At 37.3% G+C, this 20,629-nt stretch overlaps 1 protein-coding gene across 2 annotated transcripts; it reads right to left on the reverse strand.

The window, feature by feature from the left end:
• Positions 1-625: 625 nt before the first annotated feature.
• Positions 626-20,015, reverse strand: fbxl2 (F-box and leucine-rich repeat protein 2). 2 transcript variants are annotated; one of them, XM_083524080.1, is made up of 14 exons: positions 19,417-20,015; positions 17,303-17,364; positions 17,149-17,203; positions 16,959-17,033; positions 16,582-16,676; positions 16,033-16,197; positions 9,512-9,638; positions 8,354-8,428; positions 5,632-5,759; positions 5,434-5,494; positions 5,220-5,264; positions 3,146-3,202; positions 2,817-3,029; positions 626-2,298 (listed from the first exon to the last, which is right to left on the reverse strand). In XM_083524080.1, exons 1-14 carry the CDS (start codon positions 19,444-19,446, stop codon positions 2,191-2,193), a joined length of 1,296 nt encoding a protein of 431 aa, XP_083380206.1. In that variant the 5' UTR covers positions 19,447-20,015; the 3' UTR covers positions 626-2,190. The 2 variants fall into 2 exon arrangements, with proteins under 2 accessions (XP_083380206.1, XP_083380205.1); XM_083524079.1 differs by having other exon boundaries at positions 5,632-5,762; positions 19,417-19,870.
• Positions 20,016-20,629: the final 614 nt, after the last annotated feature.

Here is a 20,629-nt window from a genome sequence, read left to right on the forward strand (position 1 = left end):
CCACTGCCCTCCCTCTCATTCACACACATGTACTCTGTCTTACTCCTACTGACTTTCATTTCCCTTCTCTCCAGCACATCCCTTTTACTGTAATCAGGTTATTTTTCAGAAAACTCAATGTATCCTGTTTTTCTTTCCCCAACATGCAACACTTAATTTGTATGCATTGCTTTTTGCACACACATTATTGTTACTTGCCGTCACCCTAAATGCCATAACTTATGACAAATCAACATGACTCAACAAAACCATACAATTGTTTTACTTTTTATTAAATTGTGTCTGAATTTAGCTCGTTCTATAATAAGAATATTCTGTAATAATAAAATAAAAAAATGTCCCCCCCAAAAAATATTGGAAAGGCAAGACCAGTACTTTGATTTTTCTATACACTGACATTTGGGTTTGAAATTATTCAATATAAGATCAGAATTCCATTTCTTGATATTTACATCTAGATGTGTTGAATGCCACCATCTGTACATTTAGCAATTTCAAAACAATTTGCCCTTACTGTTCCAATAATGTTAAGGCCCTTCAAAAAGTATCACTTTGTAGCAGCAATAGAGTGCTAAATAAATGAAAGACTTGTTTTTGTTAACAGGTGATTATGAACAACAATAAATTTGACACACTGCTCATATCTTTTATTTAAAGAAATGTCACAGTTACACCAGAACACAAAGACAGTCAGGTAGCTTTTTTTTTTTTTCCCCCAAACGGTTATCAGAAATTTGAATGAGAGATGAGGGAAAGGGTTTTCCTTTACATTTCCACACAATTACACTTCACACTTCATCCTTCAGTAGCAAATACAATAACCCACCAAACATGGATGCAGTGTTTGCTTGCGGTGTGCGGTCCATCACATGTATATGTAGTTCCTGTTTTCTTCACTGCTGACAATCAAAGAAGCAGGAAAGGAAAAGATCTGACGAATCACATTACAGCCCTGAGTCTTTTATCTCTGAGGCTGGATTTCCCCATGCCCATTCCAGCATTGCAAAAATCAAAAGGCACTCACACCCAAAAGCCATCATCATTGATTAGGCAATTATTTCAACAGTCATCTGCATTAGTAACATGAGGCCCAAGGTGCATTCAGGTTTTCAGTGCTCGAAACTAGAGTAGTGTACATTATGCAAGGTATACATGTGCATTTGGGAAATCAAATTGAAAAATTACAACAAAACGTGTTCTTTAAAAGAAAATTTACATTCTGGATCCTGTTAAATAATACTGTAACCAACTCGCAGGAATTGAGATTGAGACAAAATTTGTTAGTTGAACAGATCTTGGCCTTTGAAATATTGCACTTGGAAATTAAAATTCTATCTTTGTCCTTTAAACGTCTTCAGTAAATAGACCTCTTTTAAAAATATTGTCACTCCAAATATCCCTTCATTTCATTGCTAGAGCCTAAAAATCTGAATGAGCCTCATTTATCTGCAAATATACTCCACCTCTTCCTTACCTTCCCAACTCAGTCTTACTGGATATAGCAAGATTCATAAAAATGTTTTTTTTTTTTTTTTTTAATCAATTTCTGTATGAATGCTGAGCATTGACAGAAACCACTTTACCCCATGTTGAACACAGGTTGCTTGGTTGTAGTGTTATGTTTTGTGTATATATTTTAACATTCTCTGAAACAGTTACTGTAAAAGTCTCTAACAAGTCCCACTGCAAATACTGAATTGTCATGTTCAGCTGATCATTCATGTTGATATAAAGGTTCCCTTCATGAGGAAGTAATGCATTTAGATTGGTAACAGTGGATCAAGAAGTAAACATTGCCTGGTTCTCATTTAGCCCTCACAGACCCTCCCACACAGACATGATTCTGTAGTCAGTAGTTCGATGTCATTACGTACTTCCACAAATGTGTTTTCTACAAATCCAAATGTGAAATATTTTACAAGGTGGCTTTTCCCACTTTCTTCTCGTGGATTCCATTTAAAATGTCACATTTTACATAGTAATTATTCTTTGTATTTTGAAATAGAATTTTTTCAATAACTTGTGTAGTTCCATCCTGCTGCCAGAAAACCCTCTTTGGTCCAACTGTGCCTTTCCCAGCCGCGCTGTGTGTAGAGTTTAGCAGGAGTAGCCAGCAGGAGCAAGGGGTTGTTTAGAGTTTGACTGACAGACTGAATCTCCAATGCATGCTTCCGAGACCCCCATCCACTGTCAGAGTATTACGCAGCAGCGGCAGAGACGTTGGCCCCCTCCATGCACGGAGGGAGGAGGTGTGACTGGTGCAAAGTAAGCATGGACCTTAATCTCAGGAAGATGAGCCTACAGAAGAAAAAACTGTGTTAAAAACAACAACACGGCATACGCTATATGGTGAAAAGTATGTCTACTACTGAACATTATAACCCTATGTGGGTCAATTTTGGAAATGGGATATTCAGCATGCACAAATTGGTGTGATTGACACATGTCCACATACTTTTGTGTACGAGATAGTCAGTAGTAATTTGCCATTTCAAGCTTTTATATCTATTTCTATAGTAACAACTTATTCACAGGAAAATCTGTCCGACCTCAGATATAAAAATTCACTAATGTTGTCTTATAAATTATTATATTCAATATTCTATATTCATATAATTTGCAAATTGCATTTTAGGTTTCTTTTAAGACTTGTAAGATAACATTATTAATAGTCTGAATGGATGAACACATAAATAATCCAAATTGTAAAACAATTAATTACATTAAACAAAAGTCCCACCTGAAATATACCAGCTCATTTCAGTTTTATGTGCTGAAGAGTTATAGCGTGGGTGTTGCAGCAGTTGATGACTCACCCGAATACGTTTGATTCCTGCCCGAGTGACTTGCTGGCAGTCGTAGAGCTCAATGCGTTCAAGCCTTTGGCAACTCTTCAGGTGCTCCAGAGTGATGTCTGTGATCAAGGGGCAGTTATCCAGCTCAACCACTTGCAGCCGCTCCTGACCACATACACTGCTGCTCAGGTGTCTGATCCCATCGTCTGTTATCAGCTCGCAATGTGAGAGGCTCTGCGACATGCAGGATCATCAACACACAAAGGAAACGTTCATTATTAATCGTACAAACAGTTTTTCATTTTACTTCTATCATGCATGAACACCCATTCAACACAGAAGGCACTCACCAGGGCCTGGAGCCGAGGGCAGTGGATTGAAAGCTGAACCAGTGTGTTGTCAGTAACCTGCAGTGTCAAAGAAAAATACAAAATATATATATATTTTTTTACTATACATATACATATAGTGGTGTGGAAAAAGTGTTTGCCCCTTTTCTGATTTCCTTTTTTTTGTGCATGTTTGTCACACTTTAATGTTTCAGAACATCAAACTAATTTAAATATTAGTAAAAGATAACACAAGTGAACACAACATGCAGTTTTTAAATGAGGGTTTTTATTATTGAGCGAAAACAAAATCGAAAACTACATGGCCCTGCGAAAAAGTGTTTGCCCCCCTGTCAAAACTGTGGTTTATCACACCTGAGTGGCAGTAATCGCAGTTTTAACACGGGGCAAACACTTTTTCACACGGGGCCATGTAGTTTTCGATTTTGTTTTCGCTCAATAATAAAAACCCTCATTTAAAAACTGCATGTTGTGTTCACTTGTGTTATCTTTTACTAATATTTAAATTAGTTCTGAAAAACATTAAAGTGTGACAAACATGCACAAAAAAATAAAAAATCAGGAGGGGGGGGCAAACACTTTCACACCACTGTACATAGATACATACATAATTACATACAATTTAAAAATAATGTTTATCAGATACACCTAAAAAATCTGCAGGAATTGCATTGTTTCAGTCACAAGATTTTATGGAATGACACAAAGAAATTACACTGTTTTGGCTCTACACATTATAGAGCCCAGAAATAAACGTTCACAGCCAATAATGTCAGAGGCAGAACACATAGGAAGGAGTGAGAGACAATAACTTTCACTAAATGCTCGTCATGCTGAGTACACACTTGATCAATTCTAAAATGTAACATTTCTTAGTGACAAATTTTCTGAGCAGAAAAGTCTCTCAGAATGCACATGTCATACCTTGAGGTGGATGAGCTACAGCACCAGAAAATCATGTCAGGTTCCAAGAACAGAAAGCTAAAGCTGCAAGGAGCACAGACTCACAAAAACCGGCCTGATGAAGATGGGAAAAACAAAGCCTACTCTAATGAATCTCGATTTCCGCTGAGGCTCACAGATGGCAGAGTTAGAATTTGGCACCAACAGCATGAATCCATGGTCCAAGCCTGCCTTGCATCAACAGTCCAGGCTAGTGGCGGTGGTGTCATGATGTGATGTCTTTAATATATTGATTGCCTCCCTACTTTCAATTAGATTAAATAATCATGTATGGCCAGAGGTGGCAGGTTCAACCTTCCCTCATCTGAACTTAGTCATTAGCACATTAAAATTACAGTATCAATATTTACACAAAGACCCACACTGAGATGCTGCAATCCCATGTTGTAACCATCTAGAATACAGGTGTTGATGGTTAGCAGTGAAACGTGGCTTGGATAGATTTGATGCCTTTAATATAATAAAAAATTATGGATAATAATAAAAGTAATACAGTGGAACCCGGTTATCTCGCCCTCGGTTACCTCGACAACCCTGAAAAGTCGACGTTTTTGAAGTGGAACCGCCAAATTCTCGCTTTTTCTAAGCATTTTTTATCGGTTATGTCAACTTTTTTATGTCGCCGAACCCTGATATCTCGAGCACAAGGGGGGAAAATTTTGCCATTTAACGTCGGTTATCTCGGTGCAGCCGCAGAAGAACTCGCGAAAGTGACGGAAAAATCAAACCTTACAGCTGCTACAGGTGTTGTATTGTATACTGGTGAATCTCTGCTGTTAGTTAGTGTTAGTGTTCGTAGTGTTAGTAGGAGCGTGGCTTTGGGAAGAAAAGAGCAGCCGTTGAGAGAGTGCCGGTGGGAAGACACGTACCGGGATACGCATGAGCGATAACAACGACCGCCGTGAACCAACATATACCAACAATAACGGACAGTGAGAGTGTGGAATATTTCAATAAATTGATACACAGTACACAATGTATAATTATTAATAGAATTAATAAAAACACAAATACACCAAATGTCAACTGCAACATCTGACATGGTCACACATGAGGAACCAAGCAAGAACACAGTAACATTTCTGTGCTGCTACTGCTTAATATAACTCACCAAAATACATTCCTCTAAATCCATTTTCTCCAAATCATGACAATTCTGAAAAAAGAAAAACAGCAAAAAAAAAAGATATTGTGTAGAACTGTATATTCAGTAGAACCCACATTAAAACAAAAAGAAATTGAATATTTCATTGGGCCATGGTGTTTATGCAGCAAACATCAACGACTTAATATGTGTTTGTGTGCATGGGCTTAAATCAACTCACTCTCGCCAGAACAGTAAAACCAGCATCAGTCACATGAGAGCAGCGGGCAGCCTCCAGGATCCTAACCAATCACAAAAAAAAGAAAGCAAACCAAAAAAAGAAAAAAAGAAAAGAAAAAAAAGGAACACATAAAAAAAATATATATATATATATAAAAGAATGGTGGGCGAAAATGCATGAGCGTGTGTAAAGCCTTACTTTAGCCGCTGGCAGTTGAGGCCGAGTGCAGTGAGGGAGGCATCTGTAATGTTGCTGCAGCCAGACACACACACCATCTGCAGCTTGTGACAGCCGCGGCACAAACTCACTAAACCCTCGTCTGTTATCTGCTGAAACATAAGGACAGCCAAATATTAAAGATCTACTTTGTATTAGCCCAAAACTAATAATTAAAATGGTGCACTGCAATGAATGCTGTTGTCATACTTTATACACAATTGATTTAAAACCTACATTCTAAGCACAGCTAAGAATTTAATCCGCTTTCCTCATGCTGGTGAAATGTGTATGATTACTGTACTCAGCACAACTGTAACACTATTATTTGTAATAAGGCTCACAGTGCACAGATTTCTATTACTATGGAGATTATACTTTAATTCAAAAACCGAACCAGGACATTTTGTATAAAAAAAAAAAAAAAAAAGAAGCAATGTGTATAAGATAATATTTAACCCGAACATATGAAACTTAAAAAGGCTTTAAAAAAGGGTGTGAAATGTACTTTGACAGTCATATTGTAATAAGAATTTAAACACTATAAAACCTCCACACATAGAACATTTCTACAGGATAATCCTCTTCACTGCTTTTCCTTCTCTACCCATCCTGAGGAATCCCGAGACTGCACCAGGTCAAGTTGTGTCCCACCTAACGAAGATTATGGACCTTCAAAGAAGTAGATGCCGACCCCGCAAACATCTAGAGACGTACCAGTGCCATTTGGACCCCACTTCATGTAGAGTTTGGCATTGGACCTCTTCGAATTTTTGAAGGCTCTGGCGAATCTATAATCTTAAAATATCTTTCTTTTTTTTTTCCTGGTTCATCAACTGACAGTACAAGACTGTAGAAAGGACAATAAAAAAGGACATTACCGTAATTTCCGGACTATAAAGCGCACCCTTATATAAGCCGCACCCACTGAATTTGACAAAGATTTGTATTTTTAACATAAATAAGCCGCACCTGTCTATAAGCCGTGTCTACACTGAAACTAATTAACTTTACAGAGGCTTAAACTAAAGACACTAAATGCAATATGTTGCGCTTTTATTAGGAGCATTTTAGGAATAGCATGCCACAGCTTTCCTCCGGTATTACTGTGTGTGTGAGACTGAGGATTATTATTTTCTGATGCTCATTTCTAAGTTTCTTTGACTAACCCGTAACACTGTTGCCAAGAAAAATAAAAAAGCACGAGTTTTGGAAACCTGTCTGTGCTTATATGATTTCTGTTGCAACTGGAGTTTTAGTGAGCTCTCCCTTCACCCCGACTCAACACGCTACAACGGCTTGTATCTAAACAATAGCCGACCAAGTAAATAATTGTTCACTGTCTTCCTCCTTCCTTTCACAACTACTGTGGTACCTTGACCTACGAGTGCATTAATGCACAAGTTTTCCGAGGTACGAGCGGTCACTCGGTCGATTTTTTTTGCGAGCAAAAAATTGAGGTACGAGCTCGAGACGCCGCTGCTGGATGGCGAAGCAAAGCCAGAAAGCGAAGATTGTGACAAAAATTAAGATCAGAAAAGAAGAAAAAGTCGTAAAATTTTAAAGTTTAGGGATACGTAGTGATAGTAAAAAACGAGTTTTCCCTCCGCCTCCGCTTATCACCTCTAACCCCACTCCACACACACACACACACACACCCCACCGGTGTTTTCGTTAGCTCAAGTCGTCTCATCTCCAAGGAAAATACACTGAATAAAACCTTATTATATCTTTACATTCTCTTTCTATTATACAAGATTTGTTATTTAGAAACGTATTTTCCAATTTAATAACATGAAACATAAAAACGGGGTGTCATTTAGAGGGTTGGAACGGATTAATGCCATTTTAAGTATTTTCAATATGGAAAACTGATTTGATGTGCGAGCAAAATAAGATACGAGCTCGTCCACGAATTAAATTAAACTCGTAGGTCAAGGTACCACTGTATTTCTCTCGAGAGTTTATCTTTTGTAATCGTCGTGCTCCACCGGTGGAAGTTTTTTCTCCCGAAGCCGTGCAGCTCAGAACACAGGTGAAGTGCGTTTTTTCGTTTCCGTTCGGAAATTTCATTGGTCTTAAGCCGCGGGGTTCAAAACATGGGAAAAAAGTAGCGGCTTATAGTCCGAAAAATACAGTACTCATAATCACACATACCGGTACTCATGATAGTTCTCATTCCCTGGTGTTTTGTATTGTTTTTAAGATTTATAACAACACTCTTGATATCACCCAAATGAGGATGGGTTCCACTTTTGAGTCTGGTTCCTCTCAAGGTTTCTAAGGAAGTTTTTCCTTGCCCTGTCGCCGCAGGCTGCTTACCAGCGATATATACACATAATTCATTTTTATTCTTAAGTTTTGTAAAGCTGCTTTGAGACAATGTCCTTTGGGGAAAAGCGCTATAGAAATAACTTGAGCTTGATAATATGGAATATTGCACAATGAAAAAAAAAGCAAAGAACAAGTTATTTATTACCTTCAATGGTTTTTATTATAACTCAAAATTAAAGCAGAATGGACCTGCTGTACTCTGATATTCTTTTTGGTGTATAAATGTGCATTTATATATTGTATGTTTATCTTTTAATCAGCAGAGATTTAGTGTACCTGAATATAAATCAGTTAATTTATATTCAGTAAATCTGATACCCTGTGGGCCTCCCAACCACCCACCCAAAAGGTTAGTTAACATCAGCCTTACTGTGCAGGATTGCATGTTGATTATCATGAGCTCAGGACAGTGCTTCTGGAGGTGCTTCAGTGCAGCATCATCCAACTGAAAAAAGAAAAAGAAAAAGAAAAAGAAAAAGGAAAAAAAAACAAACAAAAAAACCCCCCACACATCTGCTCACACACAACTCATACTTTAACCATTTTCTGTTACAAGACACTGCAAGCTGTTTGTGTGGAAGCGAGCATAACCTTTTTTTTTTTTGGCGAGGGAGTGCATAATATATAATAATTTTGTCTCATAGGCATATTGCTGTCTTTTTAAAAAGGAGCTAGAGGTCTCTACCTGCCTACATGCAGGGGACCTCCCTTATGTATTGGAGTCACAAAGATCTTTCCTGTGAGGCTTTGTGTGAAGTTGGCTTGAAGAGTAGTATTTTCTGGTGATCAGTTTTCTTTATATGTGCATGAAGCACACCAGAATTAGATCATATCAAAGTTGATCAGTCTATTGATGCTGCAGCTTTCAGCAACAATGATCCGGCAGAATCTCTATTGCTTAGTGTTATCTATAGTGTTATCTGGACCAGAGAACCATTCAATCTTCAGGTCAGCTGTTTAATTGCTAGAACAAGTAAGAAAAGGAGTGTTGCCTTGCCTAAACACAACAGTGGGTGGTTGATATGACATTCCCCCATAGACAAATCGGATGCCTAAACCATATTGTATCTTACTAACCAAAACAAAGGAATCTTATCCTAATGGGCCTACATCTAGATGAAGGAGCTGCTGCAAGCTGGGCATCATCTTGCACCTTTTTCCTATTATTAAAAATGATCCTAGTCACTATCAGTGCTGTGAGGCTGACCTTTGAGCACCTTCCAGTGCAGCGTTACTCTTTGCATTTCAATAATGTGCAACAGAATGATTTTTACATATGTAACTACCAGAGTCAAAAACAACTGGCACCAACCTGTCGTGAACATGGTGAAACGTTTCATGGGGAATTACTGCAAAAACTGCATCACAGGTGCATAGGTGAACCTCAGTATATGTGCATAGGTGGAAGATGTTATGAAGGTGTTATTACACAGCCCATGGTGACTGTTTGAGGTTCATATGACTGCAAATGCACATGCAATGAGGATTACACAGTGTGCTATGTTTGTGTGCGTGTGCGTTTGTGTACCTGTGTGCAGCCTCTGAGGAACAGTGCTTTGAGACTGGTACAGCCACGGCTGAGTGCCTCGATGCCATCACGTGTGATCTGATCACACCAGGATAGGTTTAGATTCTCTAACATGCGACAGCCCTCACTGAAATGCACAAATCAATGATTTGGGCCAAGAATAATACAGATTTTAAGTTTTTTTTTTTTTAGAGAATCTATGTGGTACTGTACTACATCAATGCCACACTAACGCTTAGCTACACCCCTCTCTCCCCCCAATAGCTTACTAAGATTTCTCTAAAGAACACAACAATTATGTAATTCTTATTGGAACTTTAATATATTCTTAACATCTTAAGGACAACGATAGAGAGACATAAAGCAATAAACAATTGCACACTAATTCACCAAAGAAATTATTTTAGTCAGTAAATATCACCCATTTTCACTAGTTGTGAAAGTTTCTCGTCTTTCAGCAATATAGATCTGATAAAACCTGAAAAAAGTATTTTTACATGTTCATGTAATCTGCTTAACACAGACGCATAAGATTAAGAATAAATGCATAGAAAACACATTTCAAACAATTACAGCTTATTTTGAATGCTGAGGATGGAGCCACCAGAAAGGAGGAAAAGAGAAATGCCAAGGAGGAGGTTTATGGATGTGGTGAAGGAAGACATGCAGATAGTTGGTTTGAGAGAGGCAGATGTAGAGGACAGAGGGGTATGGAGACGGATGATCCACTGTGGCGACCCCTAATGGGAGAAGCCGAAAGAAGAAGAAGAAGGAGAAGACAGCTCATTTCATAATTACTAATTCAGGTTTTTCTTGCCATGCTGATCTGATCAGGCATTGTTATAAGGTGCTATTTTAAAGCAGAGCTAAAGTGGTTCACATGCTCAAAGGGAAGAAAAACCACCAAAAAAAACCTTTAAATTAATCCTGTGCTGTAAAGACTTTCACAAAAACAGGTGAAAAAATTATTAAAACTGTAATGGTTTACCAACTCTATAACAATCAATGCAAAGGCTGCTTTATATTAAAACCCATATAAAGCAAAATGTCATATGTAGTTTAAACAGTGCAGTGTGGTTTATCTATTGCTGAGTCCATTTAATTTTCTTAAATAGCACATATTACCTTCCTAACTTGGCAGTCTATTTGTTAATGGTTTAGTAATGGACACATCAGTCTTGTGTTTCAGTAGTAGATGTGACAAGGCAAGTCTGGACTGCAGTATATGCAGGATTCACAGTATTAGTAATTGAAAAGGTTTAACCATCAGCATTAATGATGCCCTGTTTCGGATAAGTACAAGTGCACATTTGTAGTCTTCATGGGCACAGAGTATTATGGTAAACTGAGATTTTGATGTTACCTTCTCTTACTCTCATGCAGGCTCCCAGGATTGCTGACAATGAAGTAACTCCTCACTTTATCCCTTTATTTGTCCTTTATCTGCAGTTATGTCTGAGTTACATTCTGGCTCTGCTATTTAGTTATGGTGTCAGAGCCAGACCTGCCAGAGACACTGCTTGCACTCTGATCACAACATAAACTATTTTAAACCACTGTCGAGTAAGATCCTACTCAACAATCTGTCCTTTGTATGTGTACTGCTGCCTGACATAACACACCTTTACTGATGTTGCTCGATTCACCCTCAGGACCTGCCTGATTCATCCTGATGTTCTACTTCTGCTTGGAGTTTCTGCATTTGTGACTCACTTTCTGCTGTTGTGTATAGTCCCAAAAGGATAAAAAGTTTTTGAAGATTTGATCTTCCCAAATAGTTTATGCCCAATTCTCATCCTCTGGTGTCACCCAAAATAAGACAGAGTCTGGTACCTCTTAAATGTATAACATATCATTTCCTCTGTCTTGCTCATTAGGACACTAAATCTACATCTGGATTTCTGTAAAGATTTCTGTCAGACCATTTCTGACAAAAAAAATTTACATGGATTGTTTTTAAATGTGGAGATAGGTTCAGTTTTCTTTATATAGGTGTACGAACATTAAAATAGACCAGGATTTAAATGGGAGCAACTTTGAACCTAAACACATTTGTGCTGAAATGTAGCTAGCACACAAATAAACACTGAGAAGGATACATCAGCTCATATATCTCAGAATCTAGGCTGCATTACTTTGCTGTACCTGCAGGCTCCTGCAGTATAATACAGCTTTTGATGTCAAAGAGACAAATATGTCCTACTGTTTTTATCATTTTTATTGACTTCTTACTATTTACCCATAGAGCAGTTTCTGGTCTTACAAACCAACACATGATAGACTTTTATCTAATACATTATCAGCCTAAGAAAAGTATATTAAATCATTAAATATTATTGTCTTTAACATGGCAAAATCAAGTAGCATTTTCCCATTGCAATTGAAGATTCTTTCTCTCAAAGTACTTGATTAATATTGCCAGACATGCCTCTTTTTGCAATATTTCGTGTAATAAAAAAAACCAACAACAGCGCATATCAAATACATGAATGTTGACTCCAGTATTTGAATACTGATGCCTTGAACGGTTATCCAAGTATTAGAATATCTGCACAAATCCCTAATGCTGAAAACCTGTAGAAAGCGGGCGTTGGATTTAAACATGCACTAGCGTGCCTCAGTCCTTTGCTAAGTCTCTTAATTAGTGCATATTTCTGAGTCACAATTTCTATTCATTTGTAGCTTAAGACATTCCTGTCACAGTGATGGCCTTGCCTGCTTTTTTCTGTAGATTGGATTTTGTACTCACCTATTATTACTGTTGGTCTTTTGTAAAACATTCACAAAAACGTACTCACACAACTTCAATCCTTTAACTCATTTTTTCCAATGCCTAAACCGTTAAATAAGTCTGTGATCAAAATTAGGATCATGTTCCTCTGGGTAGCTTACTGAGTAAACATTCACTCGGGAACAGGTGAGTGGTTTTCCATCTCAAATTTTCCAGACCATCAACTATGTTTGTAATCAGGCCTTTAATGTTTTAAGTGGAATTATTCTGTCTTTTAGACTTTTAAACAAATATGGGAAAGACATGATTTATAATGATTTTCTTTAATGCATAAAAATAGTGTAAGAAATGTTCATGTCTATAATAAAGATAGGATGTGATCTGAATCTAAATGCCTTGCTTTCCCACACTGTAAGATAGAAAATCTGTTACAGCCTATGTCTTAATCATCTTAGTCATGCAGATAGGTCCTCAAGTCTGACCTCATATTCACACTTGTATCAGGAATGTATGCAAATCAGAATAAAGAAACAGGGGCTAGATATAAAAAAAATAAATAAAAAAAATAAAAAAAGAACTAGCAGGATACCAAATGTTAAGCATATGGGAGATAAATCCCACAATGTTCAAAGAAGGTATTTTCTTTGTTCTATAAATCTAAAAAGAATATGTAAATTCATTACAACAAATAAGCACATAAATAAAAAATCCACTATTGAAAAATATGCATATAAATTATATCTAAGGATATTAAATGAGGATAAGGATATTTTTTTTATTAAAAAAAAAAAAGCTTCAAAAGCTAAACACTACTAAATTGCAACAAGAGTGAACTTTTCTACGCTTAACCATTAACAATTATTTTTTGGCTTTAAATAAGACATGATTTCATCCCCATGATCTGATGTGATTTAAAGCGATCATGTTTTATTTCACAGCAACGTGCCACATTAGCACTTTTGACTTTTGCCATGCACGCTAAAAAAGAGGTGTGCATAGGTCTTTATTATAGATTCCATTCATATAAAATATAAATATAGTGTCAGTGGCCCTGATCAGATCAATTTAAAAAAGAATAAACATGGTAAATCCTGCACAAGCCAACAGTTAATAAACATGGCCTTCCACTCTCTTCCATGCTACACATCAGACACCCAAAAATATCTGTTCCATACACACCTCTAATCTGAACAAAGACACGACCTATTATGTTTTGAACTTCAAATGGGGAATATTAATGTATACTTCTCTTTTTTTGTTCGTTTGACTTTAAACATTCTGATTTCATCATTGAATTATCTGCTGTGTCATCACTTCACTAATCATACCAAACTTCCCTTTCTGACTCCCTTTGGATCTGTAGTTTCTGCTCTGATGAGCTGCCTTCAGCTTTATACCTTGCATAAATACGCAACAGAGGAACACAAGTCATTTGCTTCATTTTAAACATATTTTTGCTTCGTATTGCTGAACCACAGACAGTTTATTAGATTTATTGTCTCTATTACAGTATTTTTTACCCCGGTCCACAGTTGGTGACTGTTTTCTTTTATTTCCTTCAATTTGGTTTATCAGTTACATTTCATTTCAATGCTGATTTACAGACAAGCGGCAAAAGTCATAAGTGCTGACCTTTCCAAATTATACAATCTTAAACCGTTCCCTACTCACAATCAATCAACTCACTATAATAAAAAAAATTATATTTATTGCACACGTATAAACCTTTTTCTTCATTTTATAATTAATAATTATATTTGTATTCATAAATTTAATTATTTCAACATAAAACTCAATAAAAACAATTCCCTATAAGTTTTCTGGTCTATCGTGCTCTCTGTGAGAGACTGGGAAAATCAGCAAAACAAATTAGTTATGTGGCAAATGCAATTCCGCAATAAACCAGGGGTTGAGGTTGAGATTCGAACCGCGGTAAAGCGAGATATTACTGTATTTCAATTTAATATCAAGTTTCATTTCTATATCAAAGAGCACAATAAGCTTCCAGGATTTATTTAAGGCACATTGCAAAAACTGTATATTGTAACACTGTATATGATGAAATGTAGTAAATTAGCATTAGTCAGTTCAGCACTGTATGCTTTATGTATATAAGCAGTCCTAGTGTTGTCTACAAGTTAAAAAACTGTCCCACATATAAACTAAGTCAGGCATAGCAGGGGTTAATAATTGTGCTTTAGCAATCAGTTTTGTTTAAAAATTCACCTGAGCCTCACCTAAGGCTAAACCCTGCTTGTAAGATTCCTGTAATAACTTTGCAAAGGTTAGGAACATGGGGAATGGAATTACTCTTATTTATTTAAAAAAAGCCATGAAAGACATTAACAAAATTATTCTCAAAAGACATTTAAATAACCAGATCCTCTTAATTCCTCTAGCTTGAAAAGTTCAGTCTTAATGAAGGAGTCGTGGAGTTAAGAGTTAATTAAATAAAGGGGCAGTGCAGTGTACCATTAGAGTAGAGCGTTGGCTCAGATTATACATAATGTCCCGTGGAAGTTTTTTGATAGAAAGAGTTTGTAGCAAGATGTTTTGGTGATTAATTTAACAAATGTTGGTTTGCATTTATCCCAAAGCTCTCCACCGCAAACAAACACAGCAAATTACAGAGCAAAACAACAGGATCGAAAAAAATATAAAGGGCAGGGTAATAAAAACACAGAATCAGATATTAAGTTGACTCAAACATATTCACCATTAATGGATGACGAACATTTATCTTTAATATAGTTAATAGTTGATTTTTATAGTATTTTGTAGACGTTTTATATTAGGTAAAGGTAATTTTGCTAAATAATCTCTAGTTTTTTGTAATCTAATAATCCGGAATGGCTGACAAATATATTTTTACTTCAAAAGGATGTCATTGTTTTTGCACTGCAGAATTATCAATCCAGTAATTGTGTGATTGGCATAAGTTGCAAACTTGTGATTAATGAGAAAGTGAATTGTGAACGTATTCTAAAAATCCTGCAAAAAACCCAAAATATTTTAGCCTTTTAGTTCCTATTGATCTTTTGCACTGTGTGCACAGGTGGATGTTTCCACCATCCATAAGGAATTACAGAACACCACTTGGGAAGGAGGAAGACCTGATTTAACTGTAGACTTCTGGGTTTTGTAGGTTTTCACCATGTTACGCCTGAAGAAGCTTCAGACACCGCTTTTGAAATGTGTTGGGAATGTGAATGGGAGATTTTGTATAACAATGCCATCAGATAGAATTAATTCCCCATAAACCTCTACTGTTAACAGAGTTTTACATTGGTAGGATGCAAGACTTTATTGGATTACAATTTTACACAGGGTGACTATCTTTATTTATCTCTCAGCTCTTTCAGTAGGCTTCTGAAATAGTGCACTAAATATCAGAACTCTAACAGGAACATTTTACTTTATTATTATATTAATAAAATATGTTTTATGGTAGATATTCTCAAGAAACGTACAATAAAATACTCAAAAATACAAACTATAAGATTTATTTTTTATATTATAAGGAGAACCAACAATGGGACTTCTCAGGTTATTAATATTCCATTTTTGCTATAGCAATCACAAAAACACACTGTCGTACACAAATATAACAAGCTCTCTTCATATAATGAAACAAATACTCCTTATAGACAATAGCTAAATAAAAAGCAGAGGCCAAATAAGTTATAATTTAGCATTTAATTGCATCCATAAAACAGGTTTTTATCTAAAATGTCCTCTCAGCCCATTCTTCTGTTCCCCTGGTAGACATTTTTAAAATTCAGTAACTGACCTTAATGCCTTGAGTGCATGGTTGGTAATCGACACACAGGACGTGAGGTCAAAGTGGCGGAGTTTGGAGCAGAACTTGCTGAGGCTGACGCAGGTTGAATCTGTGATCTTAGTGCAGCCATTCAGATTCAGATGTTCTATGTTACGACAATTCTGTGCAAAGGTCCTACGAAAAAAACCCACAAGAGATTTGGAAAACAATCATTTTAATTCTATTAAATGCTAAAAATGTTAGCTACAATGAAAGAAGATTTTAACCTAGGAAACTGGTAAAAAAACAAAAGTTCAAAATGCCTAAGCTACAATACTTTTTGCCTGATATTTCCATAGTAGTTTCCTCACAGAGCATAAAATACAGAGCTCCGAAGCAATAAACCCAAAGGCTGGCAGACCTGCAAACCTAATATAAAGATTCTTTCAATATATTCTAAACAGTCAGCAATTACAGAAATGCAATTACAACAAAGAAATCTGAACATGAAGATTACAATTCACAGATGAATGGTTTAGGTGCTAAGTAATGCAAATTGTGATTGTGAGTGGAACTCACTTCATAGAGGCATCGCCTACACTGAGACAACCTCTCAAACTCAGCTGTCTCAGAAAGCCACCACATCTCTTTGAAATGTTCTCCACCACACGACCCTAAAAAGAGAGACAGAAACAAAGAAGAAAAAAACCCAGAAGAAATGAGTGAGAGATCATTGAAGGCAGGATGATCTATGGAGTCAGCAACAAAGCCACCTGACCCAGTACAAATCCTATACCCACACAAACACACACACAGCACCGCAATAAATCAATGCCCACACACACACACACACACAACCACAACCATTTTCCCATGCATACACACAAATATTCACACCATGCCTTGCAAACACATACACTCCAGCTACACTTCAAATAATAACTTATGGCTTTCACCTCTACATCAGTTTGGAAGTTGAAGAGATCTATCTTCTGCCAGTTGCTTCCATCCAGTGCTAGAACATTCCATGCCTATACATTTTCAGAAAAACAAACAAACAAACAAAAAACCCCCGAACAGGTTCTCTTAATATCTCAAGGACATGCCATTTTAAACTAAGGAGACACACCTTAATGTGGGACATACCTTGGATACTTGGGCACACCTACACAGCGTAACCACATCTAGGTAGGAGAAAATCCTGTGGTAAAAAGTAACAATGATAATATGCGTTAATCAATAGCAAATACAATGTCTAGTACAAGTCAGGCTGTGGACGGGGTTGTAGGCTTAAACTTACCTGAGCAGAAGCTCTTTGGGAAGCTTTTTGTTGATCGGGGCTTCATCGCTGCTTGAGAACACCTGAGGGAAAGTATAAGGAGAGCGAGCGAGCGACCATTAATCATGAATGCAAATATCAAACACAAAAGTTTGCCAGACCAGCCCTTAGCCAAACTCACCAAAGATCTCTTACACGAGTACACACCTGGACATGGGCTGCAGTTTGACTATATTTAGCTACTATACATGTTCAGTCCCAGAAAAACAAGGTATCAACATAAAGATTTAAAATAATCCCACCACTAATCTGATATACTGTGCGTACAAAACTACAGTGCAGTAGAAAACTGTGCATATCGCTGGGGAAAAATGAAGACATGATAAATACATTCAAGTGTAGGTTTCCACTGATCCTACAGTTTATTCAATATCTCAGGTTATCACAAATGGTAGTGCATATTATAATAAAAATAAAAATAAAATAAAAAATAGTCTAAATAAAATATAAAAATATTTTCAACCAACTTGGACGGCCACCAATTGCCTTTATAACTGTGTCCAACAGTTTGTGCAAATTTAGTGTATTTTTTCAACTGATCTCAGTCATATCATTCATGACAACTCATTGTTTGCCTTTTTCCAATTAGTTCTAGAGACTAACATGGTAGGGGGAAAGAATCTCTTTATTTTAGCAGTTATCCATATCCTGTTTTTTAATATCTTATAATTCGATTTTATGGAACATCCTAAAACCTAGTTATGTTGCTTTATAACCAGAGAGCTCCAGAGATGCAAGGATTTTTGTAGCTGACTTAAAAAAAAAGACAGACAACATCAAGGCAAAATTCTGACTTCTTTTGATTTATTTCAAAACATTTCCCCTGGGGAGACACCAATCTGGTGCTGGATATTGATATCTGGAATCATTTAAAAAAAGTATTGGATTAGATTTTACATAGACACTAATACAAAGCTGACCGGCACAACATGAACCCTGCACTCATCACAGGATTTATTCAATATTCCTAACTTAAAAAAAAGAAACCACAGTCAACTATCTACTTAAAATAGAGACCTGATATTTTCACAGTACAGTACTGATACGTGGAAGCACTGCATTGTTATGATTTTTCTGTTGGTTTATTTTTTCCTGAGGTTTTGGATTGTTATCTTGCAGGATATACCCCACCTAATCATTTACACCCTGGAATTCATATTTAGGTTTCATTGACCAAGTATATAAGCGCATACAAGGAACCTAAGCCCTGGTTATCCATTCAATCATTGCATATAAATTAAAATATTATTTTAAAGGAATAGAGTACTATGGATAGAATTAGAGACTATGGCACTGTAAGTAAAAAATAACACTGTACACTGCAGTGTAAATAAAAATTAAAAGGCTAAAGAAAATTAATGATGCAGCGATAAATCGGTTTGCACAGAAATGTTACTGCGTCTTGAACACAAACCAAAACGCAGTAAGTGACAGTCATAATGTATGAGGCCACAGAAGCCACAGAGATCCGGAAAACATAGGGGACCGAGATCTTTGCAATCGACTGTATGCGACACTAGGTATGGACCAAAGAGTAGACTTATGACCACATTTCTCTTTACAGTGAGGCTTTAAATAACAATTTACGCATCATCAAGAGTGCATTATATCTCGCAGATGTAGTCGTTTGTGATTAAGCTCTAACCCACCCAAATAGTGCTCCATACCTCCTCATGCTACAAACACTCAGAAGCGGGGTACTGTTTCGACCCAATCTTTGACACAGCAGTGCGCCGTAGTCTTTTGTGCACGCGCAGACTCTCAGCTCTGCGCCGTGAGCGCGAGACAGCCCAGCTAAACGGATTCAGGCCCGAGAGCTCAGCTCGGTGCCGTAAAGCGATCGGATTACCGACCGGAAACAACCGTGTGGTCATCATGACACCATCATGAGCTCCACTCGGGTCTGAAACCACGCAGGCTCGCGCGCGCAAATGGTGCCCACAAACACACGCCCTCACATGCACGCACACGGTCGATCAGGCGCACACGCACACGGTGCCGCCCATTCTGTGTTTCTTCACGCACATTAAAACAGCCCGAAAGTGGCCTGACAATCATGGCTAATCTGCGTTTACCTCGAATCTGCCCTTGGTGATGCTGTTCATCTCCGCCGCGATGTCAGCAATAATACGGAGCGCCGATTTTTTTTTTCCCTTTTAATTTTTTTTTATTATTATTATTTGTATTTGCTCTTTTCCGAAATGTGTCTTAGAGGACGGAGAGCCGCGTGTGCGTGTATAGAAAACCGGAGCAGTCCGGGACTGAGCGCCGTCCGCGCCGTCCGCCGCCAAACATCCCAGTCAAAATAACAATAATAACATGGACGGAGAAGCAGACCGCTGCTGCTGCTGCCGCCGCTGCTGCGCTATAACCTCACTTCCGCCTCACGAGCAACTGCCCCTGACTACATTTCCGCTCGCGCTCGAGCTCAAATCGCAAGGTCTGCAGCGCACCATTAATGTTCAAACACGTTCCTGAAATTCAAGTAAACGCGAAACGCTGTCCGGCTTCACACCTTCGGAGGTCTTCAGTCCCGTAAAATCCAGCCTACAGTTTATGCACTCCTGTTCTAATAGGTCATTGGCGAACGCCGCCGTGACGTCATTTATGCGGGAAAAACGCACGCGTCTGGTTGTTTTGATCATGCTCCCAGCATGTATACACTCGCACGTCTATTTAAGAATCACACAGTTCTATCATAAAATGTATACAACTACAATTTACACTTAGTGCTCACATTATAGTATAAATACCCTCAAATTTATGAACGAATATTTTATTTAACCTGTTAATTTATTCACAAAATGGTCTTCGGTTTGTTGTTTATTTTGGTAAATATAACAAATAGACCATTTTAAAGCTTCAGTAGTTATTTGCAGGTCAGATCGTACTATGTGTGTGTCATTCAGAGTCAGGTCATCTGAGATGTTATAGTTTCTCATACATCCACGTCCACATCCAGATGGGGAATGGGGTTGGGTTCAGGATTGAATCAGGTTTCATACAATTATTATTTTTTTTTCAGGTAGCTAACTTAATGCACGTACAGCACAGCTGATTATATGAGTTAGGTAATGTTTTCTGATATTCATTAAACAAAATGATCATTCCATGGTTTCATCGTCAAACCCAGACAGCAAATGTGATCAAACTATTAATGGTATATATTATAAATGAATGTAAGTGATATATAGCTAGCTACATTGTTCAAACTTGGAAAGTTAGTTGTTTATCAAGTGATCACCTGAAATAGCTTTTAATGAGAACTGCATCAATAAACCAGCCAAC

This window comes from Silurus aristotelis (assembly GCF_946808225.1).
Source record: "Silurus aristotelis genome assembly, chromosome: 21".
In the NCBI taxonomy this organism is placed as follows: domain Eukaryota; kingdom Metazoa; phylum Chordata; class Actinopteri; order Siluriformes; family Siluridae; genus Silurus; species Silurus aristotelis.

What these genes read in the sequence shown, in the direction of transcription:
- fbxl2 (XM_083524079.1), bottom strand. Translation starts at nt 19,446, where the DNA reads ATGAACAGCATCACCAAGGGCAGATTCGAG. An exon ending in TCACCAAGGGCAGATTCGAG is followed by an intron (nt 17,365 to 19,416) that starts GTAAACGCAGAT and finishes ACTTTCCCTCAG; the next exon opens with GTGTTCTCAAGCAGCGATGA. An exon ending in CCCAAAGAGCTTCTGCTCAG is followed by an intron (nt 17,204 to 17,302) that starts GTAAGTTTAAGC and finishes TTTTTACCACAG; the next exon opens with GATTTTCTCCTACCTAGATG.